The following is a 17,150-nucleotide window of genomic DNA, read 5'->3' on the forward strand; positions in this document are numbered from 1 at the left end:
AAATAGGTAGCCTAATTCTGATACATGCAATGACTATCCATTATGACATGTAGGCATTTTTATATTTATGTAGCCTACACAATAATCTTTTACATTGCAATCCTTTAATTTTTAATATTTGGCATGTTTGTGTGATGCTGTGCGTCCCTGTGTGTAATAAGCAGAGTGTACGCGCGCTGTGGACCCGCCTATACTAACGCGCTCTTTAAATAACAAAAAAACTACTGCGCTATTGACTTTAGACCAGGTTTTTGTTGGTCAATGGTGCAGTCTATTTCAGTTGCCTCAAAATAGCAACGCGCCAACAATGCGCCTGAACACACCTCGTTTTCAGACCAGCACGCCCATGAGCGCACAAATGGGCGCAAATGCATTTGCTATTTAAACAACGTGGCGCAGGACGTGAAAATGACAACTGAAACTAGCAAAAAACACTTGTTTCTCACAATTGCAAGTTTACTTTATACCCCACAATTTGTTTTATGTTTCTCAATTTTGACAATCTCACATGTGCAAGATATGAACTCATATTTTTTTCTTTATATTTTGAGTTTATACCCTACAATTATGACTTTTTTGCAAGTTATAAACTGTAAGTTTACATAGTTTCTGTCACAGGATAAAAAAAAATTATAAAAAAAGGTGCTCGACTTTTTCCCTACAATTTATTTTAATAAAATTAGTTTATATCTCACAATTCAGACATTTCTTTTTAGAATATCAAGTTTATATCTTGCAATTCAAACTTTTTTCTTAGAAATGTGAGATTTTAATACAAAGTATCTCAAGTATCAAACTTTTTTATTATTTCATTGTGGGGGAAAAAGCTTCCATATTTCATTATTTATTTAATCATTTTACCTTCACGTCAGGAACACAAGTAATCCTTTAAATGCTCCCTAGGTTTTTGGAAAAGAGCCATGGTGGGCTGAAACAGATTTTTGGTGATTACTGGCCAAAAACTACTTTGTTTTTTTTTAAATACATTAACCTTTTGTAAAGAGAAGTAACATCTTGGCCTGCATTTGGTTTCACACAGCCGTGAAGCTCTGATGTACAGCTGGAGTGGGATGATAAGCCTCCTGTTCAGTCCGTTTCTCTCCTTTGTGCTACAGAAGAGTGTGTAATCGAGTGGCTTTTAGTAGATTTAACGTAAGGAAATGACGGCATGTTCTCAGGATGGTAATCTCCTCACACGCTCGGCGTGAGCACCGCATCATGAATGTTTCATCTGCCATATTACCAGGACTCTTTTCAGACCTGCTCTGAATGCTCACACAGATACGCACATCAGTAAAGTCTACTGCACCTCAAAGGGAAAAATACCTTTCTCAGGAAAGAAGCACATTTCCTGAAATTGATTACTTGCTACGCAAACCAGTGATTTAATCTCGCAATTCAGTTATGTTTCTACCCCCCACCCCAATTCAGAGCTGCTCTGCACCTCTTCTGGCCACAGAAGATCCAAACACACATCTCTGTGTGCTGTATAGCAATGAAAGATCCAGCTTAAACACAAGGGATGAAGTTCTGGTTAAGCACACACATGGGTAAACATTCAGACGAGGCAATGGTTTACATTTCACTTTCTTATTCTGGGACAGATAGATAACAATTAATTTATTTGATGGATGCTCAATCTTATAGGTCCACCTTGCTGTAAATTTAGAGTTTGTACTCTAAAAAACCCCAAAACTCCAAATAAATCAGCAAATCAAGCTGTTCACGTTCACCACATCTGTATATGTATTTAACTACAGTTCAAAAATTTAGAATCAATTAGATTTTTATTAAAGAACACTTTTAAGCGTACTAATGTTGCATTTGCATGCTAAAAAATACAATAAAAACAGCAATATTACGAAATATTATTACCATTTAAAATAAATGTTTTCTATGGGAATATATGCTAAAATGTGATTTATTTCTGTGCTGCAAAGTCTTTTTCGGTGTCACATAATCCCTCAGAAATCATTCTAATATGCAGATTTGCTGCTCAGGAAACATTTCTGATTATTAATGTTAAAAACAGTTGTGCTGCTGAATATTTTTTTTTATTACATTTTATTTAATTTATCTTTGATGAACGGAAAGTTCAAAAGAACAGCACTTTTTCAGTTTTTTTTTTTTTACTGTCACTTTTGCTAAATATAATACATCTTTGCTGAATAAAAGCATAAGAGACTGTAATAAAAAATAAAAAGCGATTCCATTGATGTATGGTTTGTTAGGATAGGACAATATTTGGCTGAGATACAACTATTTGAAAATCTGGAATCTGAGGGTGCAAAAAAAACATCGAAATATTGAGTTACAGTTGTGATGGTGACAATTTTCCCACTGGTTAATCGACGAATGACAACACCGGTAATACTGGTATCATCGCGGGGGCGGGGACGTTCCCTCTTTCCTTCGCTTTTAAATAGCTTAAAAGCGCCGTGCGCATTTTACTTTTCTTGTCGGTCTCACCTCCCTCTTCTTGTCAGTCAGCTGGACTCACTCTCCTCACTGGAGAAATGAAATCTGATCTGTGATGCGACTGTCGTTCGGCACGCTGCATTGAGCAGCCGCGGTCAGTTTTTAATTGTAGTGTCTGTCCTTTTACTGAACTAAATGATTTTTGTTACTATAAAAAATCTAAATGACGGTGGGGTCAGTGACGTGGTGGACAAGTGACGTTATCAGTGTTGCGGCTTAACACCGGTATCACCGTCAGCACCATCTATCGCTGCAAGCCTAATATTGAGAAAATCGCACTTTTAAAGTTGTCCAAATGAAGTTCTTAGCAATGCATATTACTAATCAAAACTTAAGTTTTGATATATTTATGGTAGGAAATGTACAAAATATCTTCATGGAATATGATCTTTACTTAATATCCTAATGATTTTTGGTCATTAGGATATTAAAACCCATATCATTTTGACCCATACAATGTATTGTTGGCTATTGCTACAAATATACCTGTGTGACTTATGACTGCTTTTGTGGTCCAGGGTCACATTTAATCACAATATAATATAATGACCATCAAACTTTTGCACAGTACTGTACTTCTCTACTAGATATGTCCAAACTACTCAGACTGTCCGCAGTTAACAAACAATACATAGGAGACTGGATGTGATAAACTTATCATTGATAAATTGGCTTTGTTTAAAAAAAAAACAAAAGGCCACAAAACAAGGTCCAAAACTTTAGGAGAAAGTAGCTGCATTCAAATTCCCATGGACTGCATTTGATGAACAACTTCTCTATCGAGGGACATTATGCAAGAAACCAGATCTCCAGAATCAATACGGAGCAGCTCTAGTGTATTTATACATGACCACCAACCAAACCAGCATGATTAGCTCTGCTCTCCTACCTGCACTCGGCTGCTGGGGTCCTTTTTAATCCATTTGATGACCGTCTCATAGACCAGCTCCTCTGCTTTCGTGTTCAGGCTGTCATTGGACATGTAACTGACCAGGTCTTCTTTGGAAATGTTGAGAATCTCGTCCTGACCGGCCACGTCGGGGAAGTTCTGCAGGGCGAAGGCCTTTGCCATGTTGTGGAGTTCGGTGCACTGCATCGCCTCAGCCATGGCCAACACTCCCAGACAGTTAGCGGCCGTCAGCTGTTTCTCTGCAAGAGACGCACATATATACACACATGAGCTGGGGAAAAAAAAACTCGAACACACTAACAATGAGAGGTGTTGGGAAGATTTAATTTATCCAAGTGTGTTGCTGTGGAAAAGGCAAGTGTAATATCTCAAGCAGCTAGTGGGAAAAAGACCCAAGCATGGGATTCGATTGGGCAGGAGGCTCACTGGGGACTTTGATTCGTCCAGACAGACACAAACCTTTTCTACTGCATGGAAGGTCAACAAACAAACCACTACTAAACCTGCACTTACTTCATAAGAACAGAACTTTTGGCTTCAAGTCAACATTAAACCCATATACTATCCTTTTTACTTCAATCATAACAAATAAAAAAAATAAAATAAAGATGTTGTAAATACACAGAGTTTTTGTAAATAAACATTACACAGGAATAATAATAAAACAAATAGAATAAATATATAGTTTAGTCATGAAACTCTAGATGGCGCAGGCTGACGGGTTGTTAACGTAACTGATTATATTCAGAGAGGTAAATGACTTGGCACAAGCTGATTGGTTCATGCTGCATATGCAGCCAATGAGCTTACTGCCTTGCATTTATATGGCTGGCTAGCATTCACTTGAGATTCCTGCAGCGCACTTTCATAGTTTCTCTGAAACCCTCCACCTTCCCCAGCTCCACCTGTATAGATCTGCTATGGGTTATTTTATATGCTATTTTTGCAGCAGCAGTATGTCTTAAATACTCACGGCACCGTATCAGCGTATGCATTGGCAGTAGCAAGTTCCTGTCCTTGCTTGCAGCAGCAGCAATAATCTACAACTACAGCAATAACCAACAGCAGCAGCAGCAGCAATAATCTACAACTACAGCAATAACCAGCAGCAATTCAGCAGCAGCAGCGAAGCAGATCTATTCCGCCAAGACCAAATACACTAACATTGTCATATCCATCACCATGCTAAAATCTTCAGAGAGTTGTCATGATTAAAATATAATAACATATATAAATAAATAATATCATCCTATTATAATATTATCATGTAAGCAGTAAGTCATGGGTCAAGAACTGAAATGTGAAATAAAATGAATAAAAGCGTCTGCTGAATGCATGAAAATAAATAAATATAAATAATATATATATATTTATATATTTTATTATTATGAAAATGTTTATTTATAAAATTTCTCACTGAGGTTATATATACTCTTTTAAGTGCCATTTTAAAAATTGTTAATAATATACAATATTGCTAAAAATTGCAAAATATATATTTTTATCTACAATAAATGTTAAATTATATAAATTATACATACATACATATACACACTATATTGCCAAAAGTATTGGGACACCCCCTTCTAATGAACAGGTTTGACTACTTTAGTAATTCCCATGAATACAAATCTTAATGTTTAATTATATAATGATATTCTAGGGAATTGTGTGCTTCTAATTTTATACCAATAGTTTGGACGACGCTTTTATCTAAAGTGACTTACAAAGTAGAAGCACACATATATATACTGTATATATATATATATATATACAGTATATGTGAGTGTGTGTGTGTGTGTGTGTGTGTGTGTGTGTGTTAACTAACTTTCTGTAAGTAGCATTTTAAAAACTAGTTTTTAATATCAACTGATGTTTGTGTAAATATATCATATATTGTATGAGATGCTAACACTCAAAAGTGAACTTATTAAAACATTAAATGCATATATAATGCATTTTACTTTATGCAATGCATTGTCAAGTTTTATTGGATAACGGTGTGATGGTATCAATTGTGCATTTAATTTCTCAACACATCATTTCATATTATTGTGCAATTTGCATTACTATTAATTTACAAACATTTCAGAAAGGCTGCATTACCTACAAAAGTAAATAATTGTGGACTTTAAGTGGGTGAAATTGCAGGTGTGAGCATTATTCTTTCTGCATTAAATCAAGCATACAGTATATGACGAGCTCTGGATAAAGGCGTAAAGAAAACTCCTCTCATACAACACATCTCCCAGCACTCAAAACACAATTACGTGTAATGAAAGCACATGCGCTTATGAAAGCGTAAATGGCTTCGATTTCTATTACCAAATATTTAAATGCACCATCTTGACTGCAAGAACTCAAAACTCTTTCTCGCTGATGAAACCTTGAAGAAGAATCTCTTTTGCAGAGCGTTCACTTTTCATACGCATTCAAGTGCCATACATCACTTATGTGAAGCGGTCACGCTAACAAGAGTGTCTCAAGTCAGTCTTGCACATTTCGACTTTTCATTTCTAACTTTTGTATAGTGAAGTAGACGGAGCACTCCAGCGGATCCCTACAGGAGAGAATGTCATTTCATAGGTGTTGAGGTGTTGATAGATTAATAAGCTCCAGATCCCAGGGGTTCATGGGAAGAGGAGCACAAACTAGAGCTGTCAATGCCACCGACTTCCACTTTCTGATTCTGAAGCTAAACTCATAATTCACATTCCTTGAACCTGCCTTATCAACAGCACATTTCGATTACTCAATTCAGTTAAGCGCTGTCAAATATATAGTCATTTTGTCACTAGTTAGCCGAAGTGCGGTTCAATTATTTATAAGAGTGACAACTGCATTATACAACCAAAAATCACTAATGAATTATAATGTTGTGTATAAAATATAAATGTTGCACAGGTGTAAAAATAATGAAAATAAATACATATAACATAATAAATGTATAAATAAATTTTATATATGTAAATGTTCTAAATATGGATGGATGGTTCTTTCTGCATTAAATCAAGCATACAGTATATGACGAGCTCTGGATAAAGGCGTAAAGAAAACTCCTCTCATACAACACATCTCCCAGCACTCAAAACACAATTACGTGTAATGAAAGCACATGCGCTTATGAAAGCGTAAATGGCTTCGATTTCTATTACCAAATATTTAAATGCACCATCTTGACTGCAAGAACTCAAAACTCTTTCTCGCTGATGAAACCTTGAAGAAGAATCTCTTTTGCAGAGCGTTCACTTTTCATACGCATTCAAGTGCCATACATCACTTATGTGAAGCGGTCACGCTAACAAGAGTGTCTCAAGTCAGTCTTGCACATTTTGACTTTTCATTTCTAACTTTTGTGTAGTGAAGTAGACGGAGCACTCCAGCGGATCCCTACAGGAGAGAATGTCATTTCATAGGTGTTGAGGTGTTGATAGATTAATAAGCTCCAGATCCCAGGGGTTCATGGGAAGAGGAGCACAAACTAGAGCTGTCAATGCCACCGACTTCCACTTTCTGATTCTGAAGCTAAACTCATAATTCACATTCCTTGAACCTGCCTTATCAACAGCACATTTCGATTACTCAATTCAGTTAAGTGCTGTCAAATATATAGTCATTTTGTCACTAGTTAGCCGAAGTGCGGTTCAATTATTTATAAGAGTGACAACTGCATTATACAACCAAAAATCACTAATGAATTATAATGTTGTGTATAAAATATAAATGTTGCACAGGTGTAAAAATAATGAAAATAAATACATATAACATAATAAATGTATAAATAAATTTTATATATGTAAATGTTCTAAATATGGATGGATGGATGGATATTAAATATTGTGAAATATACATAAATTAACCAACTTTTTACAGGTGGTAGTTCAAACATTTTAAATAGCAACAATTTTTTATGTAAATATATCATATTTTGCAACGTATGTTTATGGTGTTATTCATGTTGAAAAGTAACATTTCTATGAAAACTACAAATGGAAACTACAATTAGAACATAATTTTTTTTATTGTCCTATTTCAATTCTTTTTTGTGCATTTCAATACTTTTCGGTTTCAATTCTTTTTTGTGTTATCATTAACTGACTTATAATGTGTAATTATTCTTATTTACACATTCATAATATAAACAAGAGGCTCAGTGAAGAAAGAAAAAGAAAAACTATATATTTATATAAATAAACTACAGAGGTGTAATATATATATATATTATCAACCGTCAAGATGTCTGATTCACAACCAGCGCGCGAGTCATTACGACTTCTGTAATGAGCAACTGTATTTCTAATTTACTTCAGTCCATGGCAGAGAGTGTGTGTGTGTGTGTGTGTGTGTGTGTGTGTGTTGTGCTCATGTGTCAATCAACATAACACAAGCCTCCAGCTCTGAAAGGGGAAACAGAATCCAAAAAGAGAGAGCGAGACGTGGACAGAATGAATAATGAGCGTATTCCCTCACGGCTTCACCATGAAGTTCCAGTAAATTACTCCAAGTTTTTAGAGTACCTACAAAAACAAACTCATTAGAAAGCCTATTTCCATAATTTGTCCACGAGAGATTGAGAACGACAGTCATGTTCTGTGTTGTTACTGTTGTTACCTAAAACTACAACTACTAAAAATTACTTTCAGTAACTGAAATAAAGCTGAAATAAAATACACATATTAGATGAAAAAAATTTACAACTTAAACAGAAAACAAAAATTAGAAACGCTGCCTTAGCAACTAACTGAAATAAAATTAGGACTAAAATTAAATAAATATTAATTAAACCTAAATAAAAAAAAAAACATTTTTATTTTATTATTTTTCATTTTAATTTTAGTTTAAGCTACAAAAAGTGTAAACTAAAATTAAAAGTGCGGATGTTTTGGGCAGGTGTGAATACAGCAATCGCACTCGGGTGCGGACCAATCAACCGTACCGAGACCCAGCTGAAGAGGTGGTCTCAGTCCGGTTCCAAATGAACTCCGGTACAGTTCAAAGGATGAACCAATGAATGGATGACCTTAGCACACATGTGGTTTTGTTTACAACTTCTGGTTCACTTGCAAAAAGGGCAGTGTGAAAGGGAACCACACCAAACAAAACAAAAAACAAAAATAATAAATCCACATTGTATTTGGTCTGGACCAAAGCAAGCGAACTATCGGACTTTCCTGGTGTAAATACACCCCAAGACGTTTTAACTTTAGCTGCTGAGATGAGCTGCTCTCCGTCTAGAAGAGGGCTGCTGGCTCAGCGTATCTGCTGAGGGCTGATTGGCAGACGGATACACCGCGGCTTTGGTTTTTGTCATTGTTTGGGTGCATGTCTTTACTTTTAAGACACTAAACCTATAAACCTTAATTATCAGGGACGCTGCAAAAAGACAAAGGTGTCTGGAGAAACAAAAGCTCATAATGATGTTCCATTAATGGACGACCACGTCCAACAAGCAGTTAGACATGGCAGTGAGGTGGAAATAATAATAATGATGATAACCTCTCTTCTGCTTCCTATTCTACTCGAGACACATGCAATAAAGGTGAAGTGTGTAGTGCATGATTTGCTAAATGGATGAATCACTTTTTAATGCACATTTTCTCTGAGAACGACAAATACAGCAGGTGTTCTTTATAGACGATTAGATAAACACGGTCCGTTTGACTGATATAAATGACTGGCACTCTGATAACGACAGCCTGATTCGCTCATTAAAGGGCCGCCAGACATCTCCGATATTAAACTCAGATTACAGCCCAATGCATGGATCATTTTCAAGATCAATGTTTCGTTCAGATTTGATATTCATCATATAGGCCTTCTTTTCCCTTAAAGTTCAAAGACTGAAGTCAATTTTTATTAAGCATGTCTGAAGTGTAAACAAGCAAATAATCATGCTGAAATAGTGTAAGACCACTCACATTTTTCCCACTAGAAATGCATGAGAAATTAATAATGCAAGAGTGTTTTTTGAACAGTTTAGTATGCTGCTGCTTTATGGATCATGAAATGCCATTGATTTTATTCTGCCGAACAAAGCTGTTGACTCAATTTAATGTAGCGTGAATTTTCAGCTGATAGACAGTTCTATGTACATAAATGCACATAAATGTCGGATTGACCTTTCCAGTTGAACTCTATGAAGTTGAACTGGATTGCACTGTCTGTTCAAATGCATCATAAACAAATTCATAATTGCAATGAACGCAAATAAATCAATGCATAAATGCACTTGTGCATAAATAAAACTATAAATGCATATATAAATGCTTAAGTCCATAAATAAATAAACAGATGTGCCTAAATATATACATAAATATAAAAAGCAGAAACGCATAAATACAAGCACAAATGAATAAATATGTAAATTAATGTATAAATAAACAAATACATTTAAAATTGCATAAATGCATAATGTCATAAACAAATATTTTATAAATAAATAAATGCAGAAACGAAAAAAGAACTAAAATAAATGTATGCACAGACACAAAATAAAAAACGGAAGTCAAAATAAATACATGTGCATAAATAAATGCATAAGTATAAATGCATGAATAAATTTTTGTGAATCATGAACTGTTATTCATTTAATTCTAATCATTTTGTAAGTCCCATGTGCTGATGTGCACCAGATCAGTTAGGATGCTGCCTTGGTAGCTCAATAGGTTTTTACAGAAATGCTAGTTTCCTCTGCGTTTGAAAGAAGAAAATCTAGACATCAATGAGAGTGTGAAATTCCCCATCCAGAGAACCTAGTTTCTGTGCTTCCAGAGGCACTGGAACTCAAATCGTTTGTGAGGTGCATCAGCACATTTTGTGCTACACTGAGAACAACTTCTGAGTTATTGCTTCTAATGCAGTTTTCATCGCTGCCGCTCTTGAGATCCGGACTAAATTCACAATCAACCGGCCGAGATTCCCAAGCACAATCTGGAGTGGATTCATCACAATATATATCAGACGGGAATATGAAAGCATTAGAGCAATTTCATATGCCAAGCCAACTGAAATCTGTTTGTTCCTCGAGTTCAACACCCTGGTTTGTGTTTAATTTGATGTGATTAAAACGAGGCTGAGAGGGCTAGATGAACAACACATGCGTGCAATCAGTTGTATTATTGTGCACTTTCATTCAACAACACATTAACCCTGTAAAGCCTCCTGTATCATTATTTGATGCACACATTTCTAAGGCTTTTAAATGGTCAACATGACCAAAACTGTTGCACTAAATTCTCATTGCATATGTTTGGATCATTTCAATCTCATCTTACTAGACATACAAGACATATATAAGACTTAAGACATATTATTGGGGATATAGAGTGATGACTGATATTTATATAATTTCATGTAATTATCTGTTATACTGTTATAAAGACCTCAATTGTTCGAATTTAATCTTTTTTGTACATACAATTTTCAGCATTTGTACCACATTACCTTTTATTTATTTTTGCTCAGTTTAAGTCTCTGAATAACATTGAGCTGTTTTTCTTCTATATTCTCACTATATCAGACTATATGAGTCATCAAAGCCTGATGGGTCTAATACAGGGGTGTCCAAACTCGGTCCTGGAGGGCCGGTGTCCTGCAGAGTTTAGCTCCAACTTGCCTCAACACACCTGCCTTTAAGTTTCTAGTATGTCTAGTAAGAGCTTGATTAGCTGGTTCAAGTGTTTAATTGGGGTTGGAGCTAAACTCTGCAGGACACCGGCCCTCCAGGACCGAGCTTGGGCACCCCTGGAATATGATACACAACAAAAATGCAAAAAAAAAAAATAATTATATATTTTGTTGAAAAAATTCAACTTTTTTTTAATATGTCCGCCTTTACAGGATTAAAATACTTTTAACAACATTGTAAAAATTAGATATGCTCTACTATACAGAATAATTCAAATTAAGAGACTTTTACAAAAAACATTTTATATTAATATTTCCAAGCATCATAATTTCATTTTTTGGTCATAATAATCAGAACCAAATTCCTCTAAATAAAATAAATTAGTTTATTTTTTCTTCCATATTCTTACTACATCATACGAGCCATAAAAGTCGACTCAACAAAAAAGCAGGCAAAAATTCAATACATTTCACCACTTAAATGTTTCTGACTATTATTTCATACTATTCTGTATGGAAGCCTGTTTCCGCCACTGAATAAAAAATAAAAGAGGTAATTGCGACTTTTTATCTCACAATTCTGACTTTTTTCTCAGAATTGCGTGATATAAACTCACAATTGCGAGTTAAAAAGTCGTAATTGCGAGACAAAGTCGCAATTCTGAGAAATATAGTCAGAACTGCGAGATATAAACTCGCAATTCTGAGAACATATCAGTCTTTTTCCCCCCTCAAAATCGGACTTTAACTCGCAATTGCGAGTTTATGTCTTACAATTCTGAGAAAAAAAGTCTGAATTGCCAGAAGAAAAGTCAGAATTGCGAGTTTATATCTCGCAGTTCTGAGAAAAAAGTCAGAATTGTGAGTTTTTATCTTGCAATTGTGACTTTATATCTCGCAATTCTGACTTTATAGCTCACAATTCTGACTTTATAGCTCACAATTCTGACTTTATAGCTCACAATTCTGACTTTATAGCTCACAATTCTGACTTTATAGCTCACAATTCTGACTTTATAGCTCACAATTGTGAGTTTATATCACGCAATTCTGAGAAAAAAGTCAGAATTGTGAGATAAAAAGTCACAATTACCTTTTTTAATTTTTTTTTCAGTGGCGGAAACCAGCTTCCATAATTCTGACTATAACGTCTAGGCAAAAAAAAAAAATTTAAATGTTAAAATTAAATAATATATTTTTTTTAATTAGACATGACCTATTATACAGACAGGATCCAAAATGAAAAACTTTTGCAAACTATCTTTTTCCATTCTTTTGATTTTATGTGCATTTTTCCACTATTTCTTTCTGCTAGCTAGCAAAAGTCAGGCACCAATCAAAAGTATCATATGCAAATAAACATTTTAAGTTTTAAAGGTTTGCTTCAGCACAAATTTACTGCAAACAGTTTGCCGCAAAGCTCATTTGCATGTAAAAATAAAAATTTGCAGTAAATGTGCGACAAAATTTGCCTTGCAGGTTCACCAGAAGGGCACCTGATTCTTGTACAACAGATTCTAGGCTTGTGCATTTCTTTGCCTGTAAGCATGATTCAGTATCAGTTTTGCTCTAAACAACATCCAGTCAGTCTTACGGCTCCGGGACACCCGACTGCTGAGATCAGCATCGATACGAGACGGCAAAGTCGGCAAGAAACAGAATTTCCCCAAGCATAAACGAGATCTGCGCAGCTCCCTTAATCTCGACGGCACGCTCAAAGCGGCGTGTGAATGTCTGCCGAGATACGGAGCGAGTCACAGCAGGTAAAAGGTGAAGTGGGACAACTAGAGCATCCCGTCGAAGCACTTGACACAGACAGCTGAGTGCAGCGCTGATCCAATATGCCAAACGCATCCCTAAAAATCTGCCTTTCATTTGTTTTGACATTTACAAAGCATTTAAAACCAAAACCCCCAGTCATGGAACTTCTTCACCCATTAAAATGCAAACCGGCACACTTAGTGAATGGAGATGAAACGGTCAGATCGGTCGCAGGTTCATCAGAAGGGCACCTGATACTTGTACAACAGATTCTAGGCTTGTGCATTTCTTTGCCTGTAAGCATGATTCAGTATCAGTTTTGCTCTAAACAACATCCAGTCAGTCTTACGGCTCCGGGACACCCGACTGCTGAGATCAGCATCGATACGAGACGGCAAAGTCGGCAAGAAACAGAATTTCCCCAAGCATAAACGAGATCTGCGCAGCTCCCTTAATCTCGACGGCACGCTCAAAGCGGCGTGTGAATGTCTGCCGAGATACGGAGCGAGTCACAGCAGGTAAAAGGTGAAGTGGGACCACTAGAGCATCCCGTCGAAGCACTTGACACAGACAGCTGAGTGCAGCGCTGATCCAATATGCCAAACGCATCCCTAAAATCTGCCTTTCATTTGTTTTGACATTTACAAAGCATTTAAAACCAAAACCCCCAGTCATGGAACTTTTTCACCCATTAAAATGCAAACTGGCACACTTAGTGAATGGAGATGAAACGGTCAGATCGGTCGACGCCTTGACCTTTTTCAGCAGTGAAATACATTCGTCAGTGGGACAGACAGAATGGCTACTGGCCCTGTGACGGGAACCGATGTCTTCAGAGCTGCAAGAGACAGGGAGGGAAAAGGAGGCGACACAAATGCACCCTACGAAAAGAACAGAACAGATCAAGGACGGGAGGAAAGCAAACCTTTTCACCATGTCCTTGAAATACAAGCTGCAGGAAGCTAGAACATTTTGATGGACTTCAAACTCTTTGCCTTCAACAATTATTTTCAGGTCTGTAAACTCTTTCTCTCGCCGCTGCTGGTTCAATTCCTTCAACATTTCTGTAGAACAAGAGAAAGAAGAGAAACAGTGATTTTCGGACCTTCTGAGATCCAAGCACACAGCATATGATGACAAAAACAAAATCAATCATTACTCGAAGAAAAACAGGGAATTATTTGTGCAAGTAAAAGGCTGGAATGGAGGAATAAAACCATCAAGCATGAAGGAAAAACAACAACAGAAGTGAAGGGCAGAGGTCAGTGCTCTCGTTTCATTAGGATTCCATGAAGCAAACGCTCAGCTTCATCAGTATGATGTCTACAGCTCTGATTTCAAGGAATGCTTCAGCCAAAAATGAAAACGCTGGCATTATTTACTCACCATCATGTCATTCCAAACCCTTCTTTCTGTTCATTTCAGACATTTAATTTTAGGGTGAACTCTTCCTTTCACAAACAATGGAACGCTACAGTCGGGTTCTGGAAATAAAAGTTTCATTCACATTCTTTATGTAATTTATTATTTATTATTAGTGTTGTAACTATTATTATTACTAAAGATAGGCTTTATTTTCACACACACACACACACACACACACACACACGTATATATATATATATATATATATAGAAAAAAATAAAACTATGTGTGTGTAATGTGTATAATTTGTATTATTATTATATATATATATATATATCACACTGTCCCCCTCTCCAGAAAAAGACGAGCTCATTTGCATTTAAAGGTACACACACAACAACAGCGTGTTTTTGCTCACACCCAAATAAAGTCATATTTGACATGCTATAATAAAACATCTGTGGGGTATTTTGAGTTGAAACTTCACAGACACATTCTGGGGACACCTGAGACTTGCAAAAAGGGGCATAATTGGTCCTAAGTTTTAAGCTATATTTGTATTCTTTAGTAAGTTGTTATAACTCTATAAACTACATTTTTAATTGTAACTCATACACCTGTCTAAATAGACTTACCATGAGCTCGGAGTCTAAAAATGATACATATCCAAAATCAATGCTGTCATTAAATAAATAAGAAAGAATAAAAATTGATTTAAAAATACATGAAAATAAATATGAATAAAATAAATTAATATTATTAAAATAAATTAATAAAGTCGCTGTTCCCATGGAAACGGACTGCAAAAGAGAACAATAACTGCTCACTCCCAGAAAATATTAGGAATTATGTAACCATGCACACTCAAGCTGGATTTGTGTATATATTTAGGAGAAAACATCAGACATCAAATGCATTTATTAATCAACTATGGTACAACAGATTTGATTGCATCATTCATAATGCTTCAGGGGATTTATTTTGACCTAAAAGCCTTGTACCATTGCACTATTGTGCTTGTATTGTATTGTGTATCTGAAATCTGATCGCATTGGTTCAACTCCTACAACTCTTTACTGAAGAGTTTTTTGAAGATAATGAATAGGAATAGGAATACTTCAGGACATGAAAAACACCCAGTATCTGAGAGAAACTAAAGAATACAAATATAGCTTAAAACTTAAAGAAAGAAAGACTCATTACTGTAATGCAACTTGTTAATATGTTGTATTAAAATAAATATTTATTATATTAAAAAACAATTGTATTACAGTATTGAGAATATAAAATAATAATATAGTAATACAAATTACAAAACCTTATTTATTTTTATTTTTATTTTTTTTTTATCAAAAAGTAAAACATCAGTACATTAATGATATTTTTTTTGGGGGGGCACAAGGCAAAAAAAATAAAATTAATTGTAATAATTTAAATTATATATAACCATGCATTTAAATTATTTGTTATTAATAGTAAATATTACAAAATAGTATTATTTTTGCATGTGTGTGTCTGTGTGTGTGTGTGTGTTTGTTAAAACAGCTTATTTTTAGGAGTAGTAATAATAATAACAGTAATCATTTTAACAATTAATATTTAAATTAAAATAATAATTTAAATAGACAATTTAGAATTTTATATTTTTTCCTAAAAATAGGCATATAGAGCTAGACAAAAAAAAAGATATATAGAGATATCTTTTTTCCTTCAGATTTTGGGATAAAATATCACTGGTAAACATTACAATGTTCTCCAGTGATGGTCTTTTCAGGTCCAAGATTAGTCCAAAACTTCCTCATGTCCAGGAAATTATGCTCATCAAATTCTAATTATAAGGTGAATATATGCATGAGTCATACCTGACATGGTTTATGTATAATTAATCATCTCCGAACCCAAAGCAGAATGATTTTATGTGCTGGAATAACTTCTTCAACTCCCAAAGCCCCTGAAACAGCAGGACGCCGTGATCGCGACAGGTATTCATGACTAATAAGAAGGGACCACAAACAGCAGCTGATGTACGACAAGACCCAGTTCTGCGCAACAAAGGATATTGAGCTTCTGAAAATAAACACATTCAAAGTCACTTCTGCATTTCATGTGCTGGCTTTCCGTGCAGTCATTTGAATAATTGGCCAGTGTAAGCGTCTCAGCTTCATTAGAGCAACACGTCACACGCCTCTGACAGCTGTTCTGCAGACGTCTGACAAACGAATACGGAAAAGGATATGCGATTATCTGCCTAAAATGTTCCCAATTAATTTGAGCCAGGGATAGCATGGATGGTAGGAAATTATTCTCTATTTAAGTGGGTCAGTGTTCTCTGGAGGAGATCATAATCATAAAATAGCACAGGGCAGACTAGCGGGACCAGGAAGGGAGATTTTAAAGGAAAATTAACGCATCTGTAATTGAAGAGTTCATTTGCAAAAACCGATAAATGCCACTTAAAAAAAAAATGAGCTGATTGCCGTGCATTATTCTCCACATATAGCGCGATCTGAACCCTAAACACGTTTTGTCAAAAAAGCCGGTTTTGTCCACTTTCAAGTTCACGTTTTACTGCAGAAGCCGACAAGCGCCCTTGTTGTTTTTGAACAGAAGCCGATAAGTCCATTTTAGCGAATCAGCGCACTGTATTCAGGTCAGGTGACAAGGCTACTTTCACTTTGAAAAGATTTTGAGTTTCGTCAAAGCTGACTAAAAACGAACGACAATGGATCATTTCGACGAACTTGATGAACCTGTGATATCTTCTTCAGGGCGAAAAAGGAAAATAAAAGCTGAAACGTTTTCACGGAAGCTTGCAAATGCAGCACGTTACAATGGTGAGGAAAAAGATCTGTGTATTGCGTGTAATCACATCCATACAGTTTATGATCACAACAACAACAATGTTTGCCAGGCATCTACATTGTCATCTGAGGAGATTACAAAGATTAAACGAGTGTTTTTTTTTAATGTGAAATGTGGAGTTATCTGCTTTTGCCAAAAAACGACTGTT

The 17,150-nt window shown here is 35.5% G+C and overlaps 1 protein-coding gene across 1 annotated transcript in view; it reads right to left on the minus strand.

The window, feature by feature from the left end:
* Positions 1-17,150, minus strand: part of LOC107552041 (kelch-like protein 29) — a 91,930-nt gene that overhangs the window by 54,160 nt on the left and 20,620 nt on the right. Inside the window, exons 5-9 of the mRNA XM_016233845.1 lie at positions 13,701-13,839; positions 13,480-13,613; positions 13,164-13,335; positions 12,609-12,748; positions 3,368-3,627 (exon numbers count right to left, since the gene is read on the minus strand). Of these exons, the coding sequence (XP_016089331.1) occupies positions 3,368-3,627; positions 12,609-12,748; positions 13,164-13,335; positions 13,480-13,613; positions 13,701-13,839 (845 nt within the window). The remainder of the gene's footprint in view (positions 1-3,367; positions 3,628-12,608; positions 12,749-13,163; positions 13,336-13,479; positions 13,614-13,700; positions 13,840-17,150) is intronic.

The sequence above is a fragment of the Sinocyclocheilus grahami genome, unplaced genomic scaffold (genome assembly GCF_001515645.1).
Source record: "Sinocyclocheilus grahami isolate Dianchi unplaced genomic scaffold, SAMN03320097.WGS_v1.1 scaffold440.1, whole genome shotgun sequence".
NCBI lineage: Eukaryota > Metazoa > Chordata > Actinopteri > Cypriniformes > Cyprinidae > Sinocyclocheilus > Sinocyclocheilus grahami.